Raw genomic sequence first — 20083 nt, forward strand, 5'->3', positions numbered from 1 at the left:
TAAAAATCACTTTCCATCCTACATATTTAGAGATCGTTGCCATTAAGATATGGACTTTCATTTCTTGCCAGTCCTATTTCATTGGCTGTGTATGTGATCATAAAATGTTTCATATCTTAAGCAAATTTGAGTTGTTGTTTTTTTTTTTTAAGATTTAACTATTTATTTATTTATTCAAGAGAGATACAGAGAAAGGCAGAGGGAGAAGCAGTCCCCATACAGGGAGCCCGATGTGGGACTCGATCCTGGCACTCCAGGATCATGCCCTGAGCCAAAGGCAGACGCTCAACCGCTGAGCCACCCAGACATCCCAAATTTGAGTTGGTTTTGTTATTCATTATACACTGGGTACTTTCTCCCATATTATTCAATAACATTTATAATATCTAATGACTACAGAATAATGTATGGACATGTCGTCATTTAAACACTTTTTTTTCTTTTCTTTTTGGGGTGGTAGTTGGGGGTGGGGATGTTCTATTTCCTATAGATAGACTATCAGAATAGAATACCTAGTTTAAAGTATGCAAATATTTTTAAAGGTTTATTTATTTATTCATGAGACAGAGAGAGAGAGAGAGAGAGAGAGAGGCAGAGAGACACAGGCAGAGGGAGAAGCAGGCTCCATACATGGAGCCCAATGTGGGACTCGATCCCAGGACTCCAGGACCACGCCCTGGGCCGAAGGCAGGTGCTAAACTGCTGAGCCACCCGGGCTGCCCATATGCAAATATTTTAAAGACTGAAATATAGACTGCTAAATTTTTTTTATAATATTTTCAAGGGCAGCCTGTGTGGTTCAGCGGTTTAGTGCCGCCGTCAGCCCAGAGCCTGATCCTGGAGACCCAGGATCGATTCCCATACCGGGCTTCCTGCATGGAGCCTGCCTATCCCTCTGTCTGTGTCTGTGCCTCTTTCTCTCTGTGTCTCTCATGAAAAACTAAATAAAATCTTTAAAAAAAAATTTTTTTTAAAGGTAATAACTGATCTGTTCTCCTATCAGCTAGTTAGGAAAAAGGCATTTCACCATCAAGTATTTAAATATTTTTAAGACTTTGCTAATTTGATAAATTAAAATGTTAACGTTCAGGGTACCTGGGTGGCTCAATGGCTGGCTGACTGCCTTTGGCTCAGGTAGTGATCCTTAGGTCCTGTGATAGAGTCCCACAACAGGCTCCTCGCAGGGAGCCTGCTTCTCCCTCTGCCTAGGTCTCTGCCTCTCTCTCTGTGTCTCTCATGAATAAATAAATCTTAAAAAATACAATAAAATAAAATGTTAATGCTCAACAATATTTCATTTTTACAAGCCATCTGAGATTCCTCTTCCACAAACTGTATGTATCTTTTATAAATTTTTGTTATAAGAGAATAATTTTCCTTATTATCTGTATGATACTTTTATAATCTGAGGATACTAATTTATCATTTCTCAAACTTATTAAATGTCACTTGCCTTTAATTCTATATTTTAAAATATATAGAAGTTTTATACTTCTATAAACTTAACTTCTAATTAAATTTACTCAGAAATAAGTTCACTATTCATTTTCTTCTAGCCATCTCTTCTTCAGTTTGTCTTCTTCCTCCCACTCACTAAATATGGTTCTGTTCTTGTCTTCCTTTCCCTTTTCCATGAATTTTCCCCTAGAGTCTCAGATTCCATGATTTCAAAGATCATCTCTGAAATGATTCCCAAATCAGAATTGCTCATCTTTGTTTCATTCTCATCTTCTAGTACCAAATGATCAACTAAATGCAGGAGATATAGAATAAGTCGCCAATTCTAAAGCTACTGTTCCTTCCATGTTCTGGTTCTACAGGTGCTACTGGTATCTTCCCAGTGAACATGACTTTTCTTCTCTCTTGCCTCTTGATACTCAGTACCTAAGTCTCACTGATTTTACTCCAAATTCTCTACTCTCCCACCACCAGTGCCCAGTTCTAACCCTCCATATCTCTCACTGGATTACTGTTAACAACTTCCTGCTTAGAATGGAATCAATTTTTTTTCAAATTCCTGTTAATGCTGATACTGTAACCTCCTATGAATCAAATGTTCTTAATGGCATTCAGAATGTTTAAATCCTTTCCAAAAGGTTATCAACTTGTTGCCCAGATCCATCAGAGAAATACTATTTATAGCAGTTATAGCCTTAAGAAATGTATTTCTTGGGGGTGCCTGGCTTGTGCAGTGGGTTAAGCATCTATCTGACTCTTGGTTTCAGCTTAGATGGTGATCTCATGGTTATGGACAGAGACACGCCCGCCCCGCCCTTGAGCTCCAGGCTCAGCTGGAAATCTGCCTGAGATTCTCTGTTCCTCTCCCTCTGCCCCCCCCTCTTGCATGCTCACTCTCTGAAATAAATCTTAAAAAGAAAAAAGAAAGAAATGAGGACATCTGGGTAGCTCAGTGGTTGAACATCTGCCTTTGGCTCACGTCATGATCCCAGGATCCTGGAATCAAGTCCCCCATCAGGCTCCTCTCAGGAAGCCTGCTTCTCCCTCTGCCTACATCTCTGCCTCTCTATTTCTCATGAATAAATAAAAACTTAAAAAAAAAAAAAGGAATGTATCTCTTAGATAATTAAACCTGAGGGTCAAAAAAATAAAAAAAAAAAAATAAACCTGAGGGTCAAAATTACTCCTTGATCCAAGGACTGGCAGAATGGACGCTGTGTTAGCAGGCTTGAAAACATCAATCTTGTACATCTCCATTAGAGCTCTTGGGTGACCAGGTACATTGTCAATGAGCAGTAAGTAACATTTGCAAGGAATCTTTTTTCTGAGCAGGTCTCAACAATGGGCTTTAAATAGTCAATAAACTTTGTAAACAGATGTGCTATCATCCAGGTTTTGGTGTTCTCGTTATAGAGCACAGGCAAAGTAAATCTAGCATAATTCTTAAGGGCCCTTAGGATTTTTGGAAAGAACAATGAGCACTGGTTTCAACTTAAAGTCACCAGCTGCATTAAGCCCTAGCAAAACAGCCTATCCTTTGAAGCCAGGCTTTAACTTCTTTCCAGCTATGAAAGTCTTAGGTGGCATCATCTTCCAATATAAGGTTGTTTCATCTATATTGAAAATCTGTTGTTTAGTGTAGCCACCTTCGTTAATTAGCCAGATTATCTGGATAACTTGCTGCTTCACTTTGTACTTTTATGTTAATGGAGACAGCTCCTTTCTTTAAACCTTTTGAACAAACCACTACTAGCTTTGAACTTTTCTGCAGCCTCCTCATCTCTCTCAGCCTTCATAGAATTGAAGAGAGTCAGGGTCTTGCTCTGGATTAAAAAGAATGTTGTAGCTGGTTTGATCTATCTAGACTACTACAAGTTTCCATATCAACAATAAGGCTGTTTTGCTTTATCATCATTTGTGTGTTCACTGAAATAGCAATTTAATTTCCTTCAAGAATTTTTCCTTTGCATTCACAACTTGGCTATGTGGCACAAGAGGCCTAGCTTTTAAACTATTTTGGCTTTCAAAACACCTTCCTCACTAAGCTTAATCATTTCTAGCTTTTGATTTAAAGTGAGAGACATGCAATTCTTCCTTTCACTCGAGTACTTAAGAGGCCACTGTATGGTTATTAATTGGCCTAATTGTTATAATTCATGGAATAAGGAGACCCAAGGAGGAGAGAGACCGTCAGTGGAGCAGTCAAAACACACACAACATTTATCAATTAAGATCAAACCTTATATGGGCACAGTTTGTGGTACCCCAAAACAATTATAACAGTAACATCAAAGATCACTAATCACAGATCACCGTTAAAAATATAATAATGAAAAAGTCTGAAATAGTTCAAGAATTACCAAAATGTGACAGAGACACAAGTGAGTGAATGCTATTAAAAATAATGGTGCTGACAGATTTGCTCAATGCAGGGTTGCCATAAATTTTCAATTTGTGAATAACAAAATATTTGCAAAGCATAATAAAATGAGGTATTTCTGTATTTACAAACCAAAATCTCCACCTGGCCCCAATCTAATGTAACATGAAAAATAACTAACATTTACTGAGGGCTAAATACATCATTTATTTAAAAAAAAAAAAAAAGTCCCAGTTTAGGTTGCAGTAAAGCATGACAATCAGGCTGTGAAGTCAGGCAATCCCAGGTTCAACTGTGTTACCACAGTATTAACTCGGGCAAGTTCCCTTCCCTTTCTGAGCTTCAGTTTTCTCATCACCCATCAAAATGATACATACCTACCTACTTCATAAAAAAGTTCAAGACTCAGTGAAATGAGAGGAAACACACTGATTGATTACACTGCCTGACATATAAGAGGCAATAAATATTAACTGGTTCAGCTAATTCACCACTTGCCATTTTCCCCTTTCAATTACTCTATTTTTAGCTATTTATGCTGTGACCAAGGATTTCCAACAAAACACCCTATGTTGTTCCCCATCTCCATAACTGTTTTTCTTCCTTCCACCTAGAACTCCTTCCTCTCTCCAATTCCGCAAGGCATGGAAAGCCAAAATATAATGTTTTATGGTCTTAGGACAAATGCCATTTCTTCCATGAAGCTTTTATACATTTTATATACTCATATACATTTTTAAAAACTGTCATGCATTTTCTAATAATAAACACAAATTTTAAAAGTTCAACAAAAGAAACAAGATTCAAACTAGTTCTCAAGTAAAAGAGTAGGAGATTAAGGTAGAATGACAATTCTTTAAGGCTAGATATTCAAGAAAATCTTCATTACATAACTGAAACAATTTCTCATAATAGTTCTTGTTGTACTCTAAAAAATAACTGTATGTCTAAACTATACTGGTTCTCAAAGTATATGGCCTGGTCTAATATCATCAGCACACCTAGAAACCTGTGAGAAGCCTCAATCTTGAGCCCAAACCTATACATAACAAACTGGGAACTGGAGATAAGACAGCAATCTGTGGTTGAACAAGCCTCTCAGGTGATTCTGATGCACTCAGAAGTCTGAAAAACACAGCCACACTAAAATAGCACTGGTGGTGTTTCAGTTCCTTTAATAAACAGGTGTGAAGGGGATCCCTGGATGGCTCAGCAGTTTAGTGCCTGCCTTCAGCCCAGGGCATGGTCCTAGAGTCCTGGGATTGAGTCCCACATCAGGCTCCCTGCATGGAGCCTGCTTCTCCCTCTGCTAGTGTCTTTGCCTTTCTCTCCCTCTCTCTCTCTCTCTCTCTCTCTCATGAATAAATAAATAAATAAAATCTTTAAAAAAAACAAATAGGTGTGAAAATAAAACCTGAAATGGATTTTGAAAACCAACACGGGGGAATAAAACAAAACCAACATGGAAACCTATATACTATACAGAATCATCATGGTGGTGGAACTTACCACCACCAATTATCTTTTAAAAGAAATTAGGTACAAAGTATGTGCTTCTATGGCTTTGTTCCTCTGCTCCACAATCTTAAAACCTCTGCCTACCTCATCATACATATATAACTTCTATATAAGCTCAGATGTTTATGGACAGGATAAAGAACCCTGGAGAACCAAGATGCTACTACAATAAGGTCTTAACAGTCAAGAAGGTACCTCTAGTAACAAAATCTTGAATACTAGGCACCAATCATCTTGAACTTCATAAGAAAACACTGAGAAATATAAAACATCCAAACATGCTACAGGGGAAAGCAGACTAAGAAGATTATATTCACAGTACACAGTGCCTGAATTAGACGAAAATAAGATAACCTAAAGTTGTTTAGTCATCTTCCTAATTGGTAACCAGGCAATGGACTGGAGGGGAGGGACACAAAGCCCTTGTTCACTGGGTATATATTGCCATTTTTTTAGTCTTACAATTAGATGTCTGAAAATAAAAGCAAAGAGGGAAAGCCAGCCATGGCATGACTGTTGCGGAGTAACATTTAAAAGCATTTGACAGGTGGGCACCTGGGTGGCTCACTGGTTGAGTGTCTGCCTTTGGCTCAGGTCATGATCCTGGGGTCCTTAGATCGAGTTCTGCATCAGGCTCCCCGCAGGGGGAGCTTCTCCCTCTGCCTATGTCTTTGCCTCTCTGTGTCTCTCATGAATAAATAAATAAAATATTTTTTTAAAAAAAAGCATTGGACAGTTTACAAAATGCTTTTCAAACCCATCATCTCAGAGGTATGCTCTCTGGAATAAAAGCTATTTCAAAGAATTCATGCTTAACACAAAAGACAGGCTCAATATTAGTCTAGTAATCTCAGTAACCTAGAAGACACTACTCCTTAGATTATCTATGACAATGATTCACTTGAGAAGATGTAAAGAATTGGTTAAATAAATGGCATAAGGCTAGGACTCTAGGAATGCCTTTGGAAGAAATTTATACATGTCCAGAGTAGTTTCATAAAGTATTTTAAAAATGAGATTTATAGGGGCGTGTGGCTGGCTCAATTAATAGAGCATGGGACTCTTGATCTCAGGGTTTTAAGTTTGAGCCCCACACTGGATGTAGAGATTACTTAAAAAATATTAAAAACAAAAAAGATTTGCAAAAAAAAGAAAATGACTTAACTTCTCAAGGAACATACAAAATCCTATGATATTCTCACTTACTAATGGAAAAATATGGATTTATTATGCAAAAGATTTCCTAATTAATGAATGCAAACTGAAATTTTAAAACATTAATTTGCAGAGAATTTCAGGAATTCAAAAAACTTCTATTATGCATACAACTAAAAAGAGACATAAGAGGCTTATATTGTTTTCAGTCTACAGAGATAGATATAATTTTAAAAATTTTTTCTATTCCTTTTTAATCAAAAGCAGTTATTATTCAGGGTGCCTGGGTGGCTCAGTTGGTTAAGCATCTGACTCTTGGATTTCAGCTCAGGTCATGATCTCAGGGTTGTGAGACTGAGCTCCACATTGTTGGGCTCTACACTAGCCTGCTTAAAATTCTCTTAGCCCCTCCCAACCCTCCTTCTTAAAAGGGGGGGGGGGTAGTTATTAATCCCTGGGCAAGATGTTACTAGTCCTTAATATTTCACCTCTTGTGAGAGTAGTAGGAGAGACGAGTCTTTATCACAGGAGTGACTTTGAAGGTAGATACTCTATTAGATAAAAGACAACAGTTTCATATACTTTAATTTCCCCAAAGATCTTGCTGAGTTTTTTCACTTTTTATTATGAAATTTTCCATACACCACAGAAGTAGACAGACTAGTACAACAAACTCCCTATCAACTCAGCTTCAACAACCATCAACATTTTGTTCTACTCGCTCCTCTCCTCTCCTGCAGCACCTGACACTGTAATATCCCATTATTTCAGGATATTTTCCCTTATGTTCTATGATACTGCTTTTATATTCTTCTCTGACCATGACTTCTGTGGTTCATCATCTTCCTACTCACTGTTTGTAACACTCAGTTTGGGAAAAACAGAGAATCCAGTGGAATTCTGTAACTCTTTAAGATACTTTACTTGCTACCTTGAGACTAGAAACATCTCCTTTTCTAAGTTTATCTCCCATGATCAGTGTCTAGGATAACCACTAAACACTTAAACTTTTAAGTCAGGGAGTGCCTGGGTTGCTCAGCTGGTTAAGGTGCTGACTCTTGATTCTGGCTCAGGACATGATCTCAGGGTCCTAAAATGAAGCCCTGCATCAGGCTCTGTGTTCAGTAGGGAGTCTGCTTGTCCCTTTCCTCCCCCCGTCCCATGCTTGTGCCCTCTCTCTCTCAAATGAATAAATAGAATCTTTTTTAAAAGGGCGCCTGGGTGGCTCAGTCAGTTAAGCATCTGCCTTCAGCTCAGATCATGATCCCAGGGTCCTGGTATCAAGTCTTGCATCAGGCTCCCTGCTGAGTGAAGAGTCGGCTTCTTCCTCTTCCTCTGCCCCTCCCCGCTGCTCATACACTCTAATAAATAAATAAAATCTTAGAAAAAAAAAAAAGTGCTGAATCTAGGTTAAGAGCAAACAGCTACTACAAATCTCTGCTCCTTCTAACAAAGGCCCAGAAGACACCACAGCTCATAATGACCTTCCCATATACCCAAAGCTTATGTCCCAGCTTTCCTAGAAAAAAAATTTAACAGTCCAGTGATGGCCCTAGGATTCTGAACTTCCTGCTGTTGGAAAAGTGCCAATATAATCACTTTATACAACCTGAAACACTTAAACCACTGAAGAAAGTACTAGCAACGTAGGTATCCCTGGCCTAATCCATAGAATTGCAGTCAGGTGAGCTAAGAGTCCTGAAACATTCATAAAGATTTCCTTTCTTACCCTGAGCCCTGAATTTTTTTTCAATATATATATATATATATATTTTTTTTTTTTTAAGATTTTTTTAAAATTTATTCACGATAGAGAGAGAGAGAGGCAGAGACACAGGCAGAGGGAGAAGCAGGCTCCATGCCAAGAGACCGACGCGGGACTCGATCCAGGGTCTCCAGGATCATGGTCTGGGTCAAAGGCAGGCGCTGAACCACTGAGCCACACAGGGATCCCCAATATATATATTTTTAACTAATCTCTACACCCAAGGTGGGGCTAAATCTCAACCCTGAGATCATGAGTCCTATGCTCCACCCACTGAGCCAGCCAGGTGCCGCTGAGCCCTGAATTTTTGACATTCATTTATTCTTATAGCAGACTGAACTATTTAGTCAAACTACAGTTCTGACTACAATGAATATTCATTCTCCTTTGTCCCTTCTTATATTCTGTGGTAAAACAAGTGAACTCTTACCTTGTTTCATCCTTCGGTCTAGAGCCATCATCATTCTGTGGAACACCTTCAACATGAATAAAATTTACACAGAAAATGAGTTTCAAACTGGTTTTCACCTTCTTCTTAACATGCAAAGCCTTTTAGTAAATCTTGCAGAATATACTATAACTTAAATTTCAACATATTTAAAAGGAAATGTGATAAATATTCATGTGATTGAAATTAGAAAAGTTTTATGAAAATGCTGTGCAAATGCTTATTATGTTTAAGAGATGTTAATTAGTCGAAGTACTATTTCTTAAATCCTACTTCTGCCTTGTGAAAAATATGCTTGCTTGATTCTAATTCAAATCTAATACTTCAGCCAACTTTTGTATTCCAAATACCTCAGGAAAAATACTGATCACCAACAGGATGATACATAAAACCGATTCTGTAAACAAAAAAAGCAGTAACATCTCTCTTATGCAAGGGCCTGTCAAACAACTTCAAGAATAGCAAAGGCACCAATTAATCTCAAAGTGGCAAATTAATGCCACAAATTTCACACTTTCTTCAAATTTTATTCATGGGAAATATTCTGAGGATTCAGTAAGGGCTTGTGCACTTTAAAAGCATTAGAGGAAAAAAAAAAATAAAAAAAATAAAAGCATTAGAGGGTAGGCACAGTGATCACAGCAAAAATAGTAGCAGAGAAGGAAAAACTGTAAAATGCAGAAAAACAAGAGCTCAAGTTTAACAGTCTACATCAATTTAAAGAATAGTCCCTAAATACAGTCACAGTTTTCAACAGTGAAATCATTGCTATTATTACTCCTAAGTATAATTAATGGATTAATTCATTTAAAAAATGCTAATCAGGGCAGCGCGGGTGTCTCAGCGGTTTGGCACCTGCCTTCAGCCCAGGGCGCCATCCTGAAGACCCAGGATCAAGTCCCGCATCGGGCTCCCTGGACGGAGCCTGCTTCTCCCTCTGCCTGTGTTTCTACCTCTCTCTCTCTCATGAATAAATAAAATCTTTAAAAAAAAAAAAATGCTAATCACCACTACAACTATACCACCTCAGCAAGGTTGGCACTGTATCATCTTATCTAAACATGTTACATTAAAAAAAAGTAGGGGGCATAAAAGGTACAGTATAAAGAAATCTAGTCAACAGCATTTTAATAGTGTTGAATGGTGATAAGATATCAAAACAAATTTTTGGAGACAACTAGATTTGATTTCTGGGGTTAGAGGTGAGAACAAAATTTTGTGTAAATAAGAGGGATCATATCAGGAAGATGAAAATGTTCTAATCCTAACTTACAGTAATGGCTGGATCACTCAAAATTATTAAAAATCATTAAATTGTAGACTTGCAACGAGTGAATTTTATGAACTATAAAATACATCTATTCAATGAAGCTGTTAAAAATGGTTTTAAAAACATGATACTATGGGGCAGCCCTGGGTGGCTCAGCGGTTTAGCGCCGCCTTCGGCCCTAAGCATGATCCTGGAGACCCAGGGCCGAGTCCCGCATCGGGCTTCCTGCATGGAGCTTGTTTCTCCCTCTGCCTGCTACTCCCTCTATCTGTGCCTCTGCCTCTCTGTTTCTCAAATAAATAAATAAAACCTTTTAAAAACATGATACTATGAAATGCACTTGGCTGAACAAGGTACATTTCAGTTTTACAAGAATTATTTTTATATAGAATATATTCACCTAAAACAGCTGATAAGACATAAATCAGAAAACAAAATAAAAATATACAGCATAAGTTACTAAAATCAGTCAATTAGTATCCCACTTTTCTCAAAAATTAAGAAAGCCATTTGGGATGGCTTAAATCTACCAATAAGTACCACTTCTAAACTTTTTCATTTATTACAGAGAAGCATAGTATTTAATCACACGGACTCTGAGGTCAGGATGCCTGGGTCTGTTATTGTAGCTTCATCATGTGCTAATTTCATGACCTTAGAAAAGTACACCTGATTTTCCTGTGTCTTTTATCTCACATATAAAATAGAGACAAAAAGGACACCTACTTCATAGACTAGTTCTGAAGATTAAGCATAAATATTTAGAACAGTACCTTGCACATAAGCATTCCATAAATATTAGCTATTATTGTTTCTCAAAAATTACATTTCATCAGTAAGTACAGACAACGGCCATTTTTGTTCAATCTTTTATTTCACTTCAATACAGAGGTAAAGCCTTAACTATGAAATGTATAGCATAAATTAAATAGATCTAATCCTGTGCTTCCAGAGAATAGTTTTTTAAAAAGACACAAAATTATCTGACACTTAATAATGAATGTCCAGAAAGGAAACAACGACCATACTTAAAGTCTGCATTTTACATATGTATTGTCCTTTTAAAGTATTCCTACTCCAAATTTCCTCAATAAAACAATGATCATATTTCTAAATGCACATATTTTACCCACAGGACACTTTGGAAGATTACAAAGATCTCTTCTTTTTTTAAATTGTTTTTATTTATTTTATTTTTTTATTTATGATAGTCACAGAGAGAGAGAGAGAGGCAGAGACACAGGCAGAGGGAAAAGCAGGCTCCATGCACCGGGAGCCCGACATGGGATTCGATCCCGGGTCTTCAGGATCGCGCCCTGGGCCAAAGGCAGGCGCCAAACCGCTGCGCCACCCAGGGATCCCTAAAAAGATCTCTTCTATTCAGTGAGCTACTCAAAAGAGTTTTCCTGCCACAAAATAAATAGCTGATAGATGAAGCAATTTCACTCATTGTTCTATTTCCTGGGTGCCTAGCAATCTCAAAAGCAAAACAAACAAATGAACTGATACTAGAGCAGGAACAGGATGCAGTAAGCAAATATGAAAAATAAAAAAGGGATCCCTGGGTGGCGCAGCGGTTTGGCGCCTGCCTTTGGCCCAGGGCGCGATCCTGGAGACCCGGGATCGAATCCCACATCGGGCTCCCAGTGCATGGAGCCTGCTTCTCCCTCTGCCTGTGTCTCTGCCTCTCTCTCTCTCTGTATGACTATCATAAATAAATAAAAATTAAAAAAAAAAAAAAGGGGGGGTTATCCTGATGGCTATTATCAACTCTAGGTGGATCAGCAACAAATGCTCAAGGGGCACCTGGGTTGCTCAGTGGCTGAGCATCTGCCTTTGGCTCAAGTCCTGATCCCGGGTCCTGGGATTGAGTCCAGGACTCTTCCTCTGCCTATCTCATGAATAAATAAATAAACTCTTTTTAAAAAGGAGAGAGAGAGAGAAACTAAGGCTTGGAATTCTGTAAGGCAGCTGAAGTGCTGCCAGGTATGCAGCATACCCTGCACTAGCAGAAGCAAAAGAAACTTTTTCTGGGGCAATTAATCCCCAATTTAGGCCCCTAGGATCCCCACAGATTGTGATAAAAAATAAACTGGCAATCAAGAGAGTAGCAAATGTGTAAGAAAACAAGCCTCAATGAAGGAGAGACATAAGACATATCCCCAAAGATTTCTGATAATTGGAATTTTTTTTATTTTGGAATTTTCAAATGGAGATTAAAAAACTGTATCAAAAGAAAATTAACAAGCAAAGAACAAGAAACTATCAAACAAGCACCAGCAATTCCATTCCTAGGAATATATCCTAAAGAAATGAAAACATGTGAAAAAAAATGAAAGCATGTGCACAAAGAAAACTGTACACAAATATTTATAGCATCATTACTTATGACTCATTAATAGGCAAAAAGTGGAAAAATAAGTCACATGTCCATCAGTAAATGAAAGAAAAACAAATTGTGGCATATACATACAACGGGATATTATAAAGCCACAAAAAAGGAAGTACTGATATATGCTTCAACTTAGATAAACCTCAAAAACAAAATGCTAAGAATCCAGACACAAAAGGTCATGTACTATATGATTCCTTCTTTATGATATACTCAGAATAGGCAAATCCAGAGACAGAAAGCAGATTAGTGGTGACCAGGTGATTGGGAATTGGAGGGATGAGGAGTGATTATAGAACGGACAGTTTGTTTTTCTGGATTGATGACAAAGTGTTAAAATTAGAGGTGGTGGATACTATCATTATGAATATACTAAATGCTACTGAATTGTATATTAAGGTTAATTGTATGTTGTGTAAATTTCACCTCAATTAAAAGAATCACAATTTAAAAAAGGCTCATACTTGATGAAACAATAAATGCTGTAAAGCTGAAATTGCACATAGCAATATGTACCAACAACTCCTCAGGGGACACATAAATGTATAAATGTAGAAATATTCAATGACTTTCTTTCATAATGGCAAAAACTGGAAAGAAACCAAGTGTCTTTTGATGCAAAAATGGATAAACTATGGTATATTCCCTTAACAGATTATCATACAGCAATGGAAATAAGTTACAAATATAGTAATATGGATAAATCTTAAAAGGCAAAATCTATATCCATAGAGCTCAAGAAAAAGGACAAGTAATACACTGTCCAGGGACATGCGTATTTATTAAAAAAAATTTTTTTAGGGATACCTGGCTGGCTCAGGTGGTAGAACATTTGACTCCTGATCTCAGGGTTGTAACTCTGAGCCTCACATGGGTGTAGAGATTACTTAAAAATAATAAATCTTGGGGATTCCTCTGTGGCTCAGCGGTTTAGTGCCTGCCATTGGCTCAGGGTGTGATCCTGGGGTCCCAGGACTGAGTCCCGCATCGGGCTCCCCTACGTGGAGCCTCCTCTCTCTCTCTGCCTGTGTCTCTGCCTTTCTCTCTGTCTCTCAAGAATAAATAAATAAATAAAATCTTTTAAGGGCAGCCCTGGTGGCTCAGCAGTTTAGTGCCGCCTTCAGCCCAGGGCCTGATCCTGGAAACCTGGGATCAAGTCCCACATCGGGCTCCCTGCATGGAGCCTGCTTCTCCCTCTGCCTGTGTCTCTGCCTCTCTCTCTCTCTCTCTCTCTCTCTCTGGAATAAATAAAATATTTAATAATAATAATAATAATAATAATAATAATAAATCTTTAAGAAAACTTAAGCAAGGAAATGATAAATTCAAAATTCGAGTAGTTATTATCTGTAAGGGAAAGATAATGAATGCTATACGGAGGAAAATACAGGAAGGTGCAATGATATTGTTAATGTGCTAATTTCTAAGCTGTGTGGTAGTTCATGCATGAGTAATTCTATTATTCTGGTTTATATATTACATATATTAAAAATAAGAATATGTTATATATGAGATGTTTTATATAATAATGTAATATATGAGATTATAAATAAAAGTGCTTTGTAAATTATAAAAATGGACAAAAAATACAGCAAAATCTTACTCTAATCCAACAATGATCATATTATAGCCTTAATACTTGGACTTTTTTGTTTTTCAGGGTTCCAAATATTTTATTATAGGAAAAGAAGAATGACATCTTTTTTAGCTTTATTTATTTTAAATATTTATAAAGCATCTATTTGTGTCAGTCCTGATCTAAACACAGGGAAATCAAAACAATCCCTATCCACATGGAGCTCACATTAAACTAAATATATTAACATTATATATAATGTAAAATACAATAGAAGACAGAAATAGGATGTAAAATAGAAATTTTCTATGGAGAAAACTGAATCAGGACTTGATGAAAGGGCTGCCGAAACATTAGACAGATGGCCAGAAAAGACTTCGCAGAGAGGGTAATGTCTAAGTAAATCCTAAAGTTTATCACAGGGAATACTGAAAGAAGGGAGGGAGCTCAAGCTGACAGAAGGAAACTGTAATGGTCTTAAAGCAGCCATGTTCCTGGAGTGTTCAAGAACCACAAGGAGAGTAATGTCACTCAAAAAAACTGCATGAAAGAATTAGAAGAGACGAAGCCATCAAAGTAGAAGAGTTTTGGAGATGGGGCCACACAGGCCTTGTAGGCTCTTAAGGTGCTACAGAAAATCACTAGGAGCTTGGAGCAGGCATCTGACAAGGCCTGTCTCGTGTTTTCACAAAACTACTCTGGCTGTATGCTTTTATGGAAGAAAAAAAAAAAAAAAAGGAAGAGAGGAGAGCAGTGGACATCACTCTCTAGCCTTCTCTTCCTGCTTTGTGCCCCACAGAGTGTAACCTGCAAGGAATATATTAACCACTAACTGGCTTCTTTGGCTCTGGCTTGCACTGGGTTTATCTAATGAGACACTCACGGGGGAGACTGGGAGGAGAGTAAGATTTATCTCTTTTTTTTTTTTTAATTTTTTTTAATTTTTATTTATTTATGATAGTCACAGAGAGAGAGAGAGAGAGAGAGGCAGAGACACAGGCAGAGGGAGAAGCAGGCTCCATGCAGGGAGCCTGATGCGGAACTCGATCCCAGGTCTCCGGGATCACGCCCTGGGCTGAAGGTGACGCTAAACCGCTGAGCCACCCAGGCTTCCTCAATACTTGGATTTTAAAGTTAAACTAGTGGAAAGTCTTCTTGGCTTTTTGAGGAAAGTAAACTTGTTAATATTCTGAGCATACATCGAAAGGCACTCAAAGATAAGTCAAATAAGTTTCTCTCCATGAAATACTTAGCAGGTACCCAAACCCCACTGAGATCTAGTAATTTCAAATAGTTAGTAAAGCAAAACAATTTAAGCTAGTTTGTTAGCATTTATTATACTGGTAAAAAACATAGAAGATATATTGATATAAAAATAGCTATTTACATTAAAATTTTAGAAACCCACAAAACCGGGATCCCTGGATGGCGCAGCGGTTTGGCGCCTGCCTTTGGCCCACGGCGCAATCCTGGAGACCCGGGATCGAATCCCACATCGGGCTCCTGGTGCATGGAGCCTGCTTCTCCCACTGCCTGTGTCTCTGCCTCTCTCTCTCTCTCTCTGACTATCATGAATAAATAATAATAAAAAAAAAAAATTTAAAAAAAAATTAAAAAAAAAAACCCACAAAACTGAGAATCTAATGCAAGAAAGTGAGATAAAGTCAAAATGGAATGAAACCAAATGAAATGTGCCAAAAAGCCATCCCTAAAATAACTTTAAATACACCAAGAGTATACACAGTAAAGATAAAAATCTTAAAAAAAAAAAAAAAGATAAAAATCTTACAAGAGTATGTTTCTATTTTATAATCATGAATTTAATTAAAACAGATTTTTATTTGTCTTTAGGAAAAATAATGTCTTTGACAGTAAAACTTTTCAGTGGTGTATGTGGGAAGACAGGTGTTAAACTAATAATCCACCACCACCAGCAGCCTTAGAGGTAAAAATAGATGAATGGGCAGTTCCTGCAGATATGAACAACTGCCTACACTCAATTTGTTAAGTTAATTTAGATCTGAGTGCTAAAACAATTAAGTCTAACTAAATAAAGGATTCTTCCAGAGGTTCATAAAAGCCTATTAACCGCACTTGGGTAGAGGAAAACACCAGAGCAAACTATGAAGTTATTTTCTAAACCAGAGAAATAAGAAAAAATATCAAATAAAATATGACAACTACAACTAAAACTTATTTACATATTAAACTTGTTCTCCAAGCCAGAGCTGGGGTTGGGAAAGGTAGGGTGGGGATATAAAGCTCTATAATTTTCAAATGAAGTTTGAAGATAAGTGGGAAGAAAAAACAAACATGCTGGGTAAATTTTATTTCACTTGAAAAATGTTTACTTATATAACTGCCATTTTTAGAAAATTTATCCACCAAGGGTGCCTAGGTAGCATAGCTGGTTAAGCATCCAACTCTTGGTTTTGGCTTAGGTTGTGATCTCAGGGTCATGAGATGGGGCTCCGAGATTGGTGCAGAGTCTGCTTGAGACTTTCTTTCCCTCTGCCCCTTCCCTGCCAAATTAAAAAAAAAAAAATCTTTCTAAAAATCTGAAATTTAAAAAAGAAAAAAAATATTTATCCAGAAAAGAAATGAACCAAAAATTTCTAAGTACCCAAAGAGATAATACTGTCTTACCAGGAAAACCAGCCTTCACAGTATATCTAAATAATCTAAATACATAGCAAGTTATTATTTGGTGACTTTTTTTTTTTAAAGATTTTATTTATTTATTCATGAGAAACACACAGAATGAGGCCGAGACATAGGCAGAGGGAGAAGGCTCCATGCAGGGAGCCTGATGCAGAACTCGATCCCAGGACCCAGGATCACGATCTGAGCCAAAGACAGATGCTCAACCACTGAGCCACCTACATGTCCCTATTTGGTGACTTTTGATACTAAAATTCAGACAGTGATTTCTTTTTATAATATTATTTAAAACTTAACCGAAAGGGATCCCTGGGTGGCGCAGCGGTTTGGCGCCTGTCTTTGGCCCAGGGCGCGATCCTGGAGACCCGGGATCGAATCCCACATCGGGCTCCCGGTGCATGGAGCCTGCTTCTCCCTCTGCCTGTGTCTCTGCCTCTCTCTCTCTCTCTGTGACTATCATAAATTTAAAAAAAAAAAAAAAAAATTAAAAAAAAAAAAACTTAACCGAAAGTATTTACATCTATAAGAACAAATTCTTCTAAGAACCATTTTATGTGATCTTCCACAAAAAAAAGCTTCTAACTAGGGCTCCTGGCTGGCTCAGTCAGTAAAGCATAAGACTCTTGTTCTCAGGGTTGTAAGTTCAAGCCCCATTCTGGGTGCAGATATTATTTAAAATAAAATCTTTCTTTAAAAAAACATTAAAGGGGCAGCCTGGTGGCCCAGCGGTTTAGCGCTGCCTTCAGCCCAGGGCCTGATCCTGGAGACCCGGGATCGAGGCCCACGTCGGGCTCCCTGCATGGAGCCTGCTTCTCCCTCTGCCTGTGTCTCTGCCCCACCTCCCTCTCTCTGTGTCTCTCATGAATAAATAAAATAGGGTCTTAAAAAAAAAAAAAAGTTAGAAATCTTAAAAAAAATAATAAAAAATAGGGATCCCTGGGTGGCGCAGCGGTTTGGCGCCTGCCTTTGGCCCAGGGCGCGATCCTGGAGACCTGGGATCGAATCCCACATCGGGCTCCCGGTGCATGGAGCCTGCTTCCCCCTCTGCCTGTGTCTCTGCCTCTCTCTCTCTCTCTCTGTGTGTGTGTGACTATCATAAATAAATAAAAATTTAAAAAAAATAAAAAATTAAAAAAAAATAAAAATAAATTTAAAAAAACATTAAAAAAACATTAAAAAAAAAACTTATAACATTCTCAGGGGAAAAAAGATAATCTAAGGGGATCCCTGGGTGGCGCAGCGGTCTGGGACCTGCCTTTGGCCCAGGGCGTGATCCTGGAGACCCAGGATCAAATCCCACATCGGGCTCCCGGTGCATGGAGCCTGCTTCTCCCTCTGCCTGTGTCTCTGCCTCTCTCTCTCTCTCTCTCTCTCTCTCTCTCTCATAAATAAATAAAAATTAAAAAAAAAAAAGATAATCTAAAAATCTTTTAACAGTAGAAAATTATTAGAATACAAAAGCAATCTCCCTCATCCCCCCAGTTCTTACCAAACAATTGCAGGTGCTAGAAATTCTATTTTAGCACTAAACTCTAATTTTTATTTCTAGCTTGTAGTTAAAGTTACAGAGGTGGAACCAAAGAACAATAAAAGTATAGTTCTCAACAAACATGCTTATGAACTAAATTTGATTTTGATTGCTTACGACTCATCATTTGATTCAAAGTTTCTTAGATTTTCTCATGTGAAACCAATAATGCATTAGGAACAATAGGAAACATCAATGGATATCAGTGTTTTATGCGGAGTCTTGACTCCGCATCATACTAGTTGGTGTGATATTGGGCTTACTATTTAAATCATCAGAACCTCACTTTCCTTATATGCAAAACACAGGTTAGGCCTTACAAAGCTATGATGATTGGGGTGCCTGGGTGGCTCAGTGGTTGAGCATCGGCCTTTGGCTCAGGTTGTGATTCTGGGGTCCTGGGACTGCGTTCCACATCAGGCTCTCTGTTAGGGAGCCTGCTTCTCCCTCTAACTATGTCTCTGCCTCTCTCTGTGTGTCGCTCATGAATAAATAAATAAAATCTTAGGGAAAAAAAAAAAGCTATGATGGTTAAATGAGTGTATATGTAAACACATCAACATAGTGGTTGGCACATGGCAAGCATCCAAAAAATGGCAGCTATTTTACTTGGCAACTTCAATCTTAAAATCCATTGTGACTTTCCAACTGAAAATCTCTCTTTACTTCAAATTATCAGGTTAAATTCTATCAATTATTTTCCTATCTGAGTAAAAAAACTGGTGACATACAAATGTTCACTTTTGTGGGCAATAAAGTCATAAACATAAATATGCAGCTAAGATTTTACTCTGAAACAGAAGACTGATATGCTTTAATTATTAAACATTCTGTATTAGTAATAATTTCAACTTGTAGGGGGTAAAAAAAAAACCTGGGAAGCTATAAATAGTGAGTTTAAAGCAATTTAACAATAAAACTTAACTTGTATATTATCTTTCAGAATTATAATATATAAAAACTTTGACTATTTAGAGTTCCTGTGAATGGTAGTCAATGAAAATGAACTTGTCAACTCTGAAGCAGTATAGTATAACCATTTCAGAAACTTCTCTCCACCTCCATTAACCTCAAAGAACCAATCTAAAAAAAAAAAAAAAAAAAGAACCAATCTAGAAAATACTACCGGGACCATCTTGAAGGTCTGCTATTTAAAAAAGGTATTAAGTTCCGGGATCCCTGGGTGGCGCAGCGGTTTGGCGCCTGCCTTTGGCCCAGGGCGCGATCCTGGAGACCTGGGATCGAATCCCACATCGGGCTCCCGGTGCATGGAGCCTGCTTCTCCCTCTGCCTGTGTCTCTGCCTCTCTCTCTCTCTCTCTTTGACTATCATAAATAAATAAAAATTAAAAAAAAAAAAAAGGTATTAAGTTGGGATGCCTGGGTGGCTCAGCAGCTGAGCATCTGCCTTCAGCTCAGGATGTGATCCCATGGTCCCAGGATCGAGTCCCACATCAGGCTCCCTGCGTGGAGCCTGCTTCTCCCTCTGCGTATGTCTCTGCCTGCTTCTCTCTGTGTCTCTCTCATGAATAAATAAATAAAAATAAAATCTTAAAAAGAAATTAAAAAGGTATTAAGTTAAAAGTAGAAAGCCTTCCAAAGCAGAAACAGAAAAATAACAGCACTTGACAACTGCAAAATGTTTCATAATACAATTTCTAAGTACACAAAAAGAACTTTGTCAGACTAATCAAGGAAACCATTAATCTGCTGTCTTGAGGCCTCTAAAATCTACATTTCAAAGTGAAAATACACTTAGCACATTAGTAAGTAATGGAATTATCTAAAAGGGATCCACTAAGAAGTTTTATTAAGCATACTAGCTACCTAGGCACTAATTCAGGTGCCAAACTTCTTTCGATTACAGTTCATATTTGTTATTCCCTTTAGCAAAAACCAATCATAAATTGTAAGATATATTGGCATACATATA

General features: G+C 37.8%; 1 protein-coding gene across 6 annotated transcripts in view; it reads right to left on the minus strand.

The window, feature by feature from the left end:
- ITCH (itchy E3 ubiquitin protein ligase) overlaps positions 1–20083 on the minus strand; it is a 156752-nt gene that overhangs the window by 63247 nt on the left and 73422 nt on the right. For all 6 annotated transcript variants that reach the window (XM_041732262.1, XM_041732259.1, XM_041732264.1 and 3 more), the window contains one exon: positions 8707–8752. In XM_041732262.1, the coding sequence (XP_041588196.1) occupies positions 8707–8752 (46 nt within the window). The remainder of the gene's footprint in view (positions 1–8706; positions 8753–20083) is intronic.

This window comes from Vulpes lagopus, chromosome 18 (genome assembly GCF_018345385.1).
Source record: "Vulpes lagopus strain Blue_001 chromosome 18, ASM1834538v1, whole genome shotgun sequence".
Classification (NCBI taxonomy): domain Eukaryota; kingdom Metazoa; phylum Chordata; class Mammalia; order Carnivora; family Canidae; genus Vulpes; species Vulpes lagopus.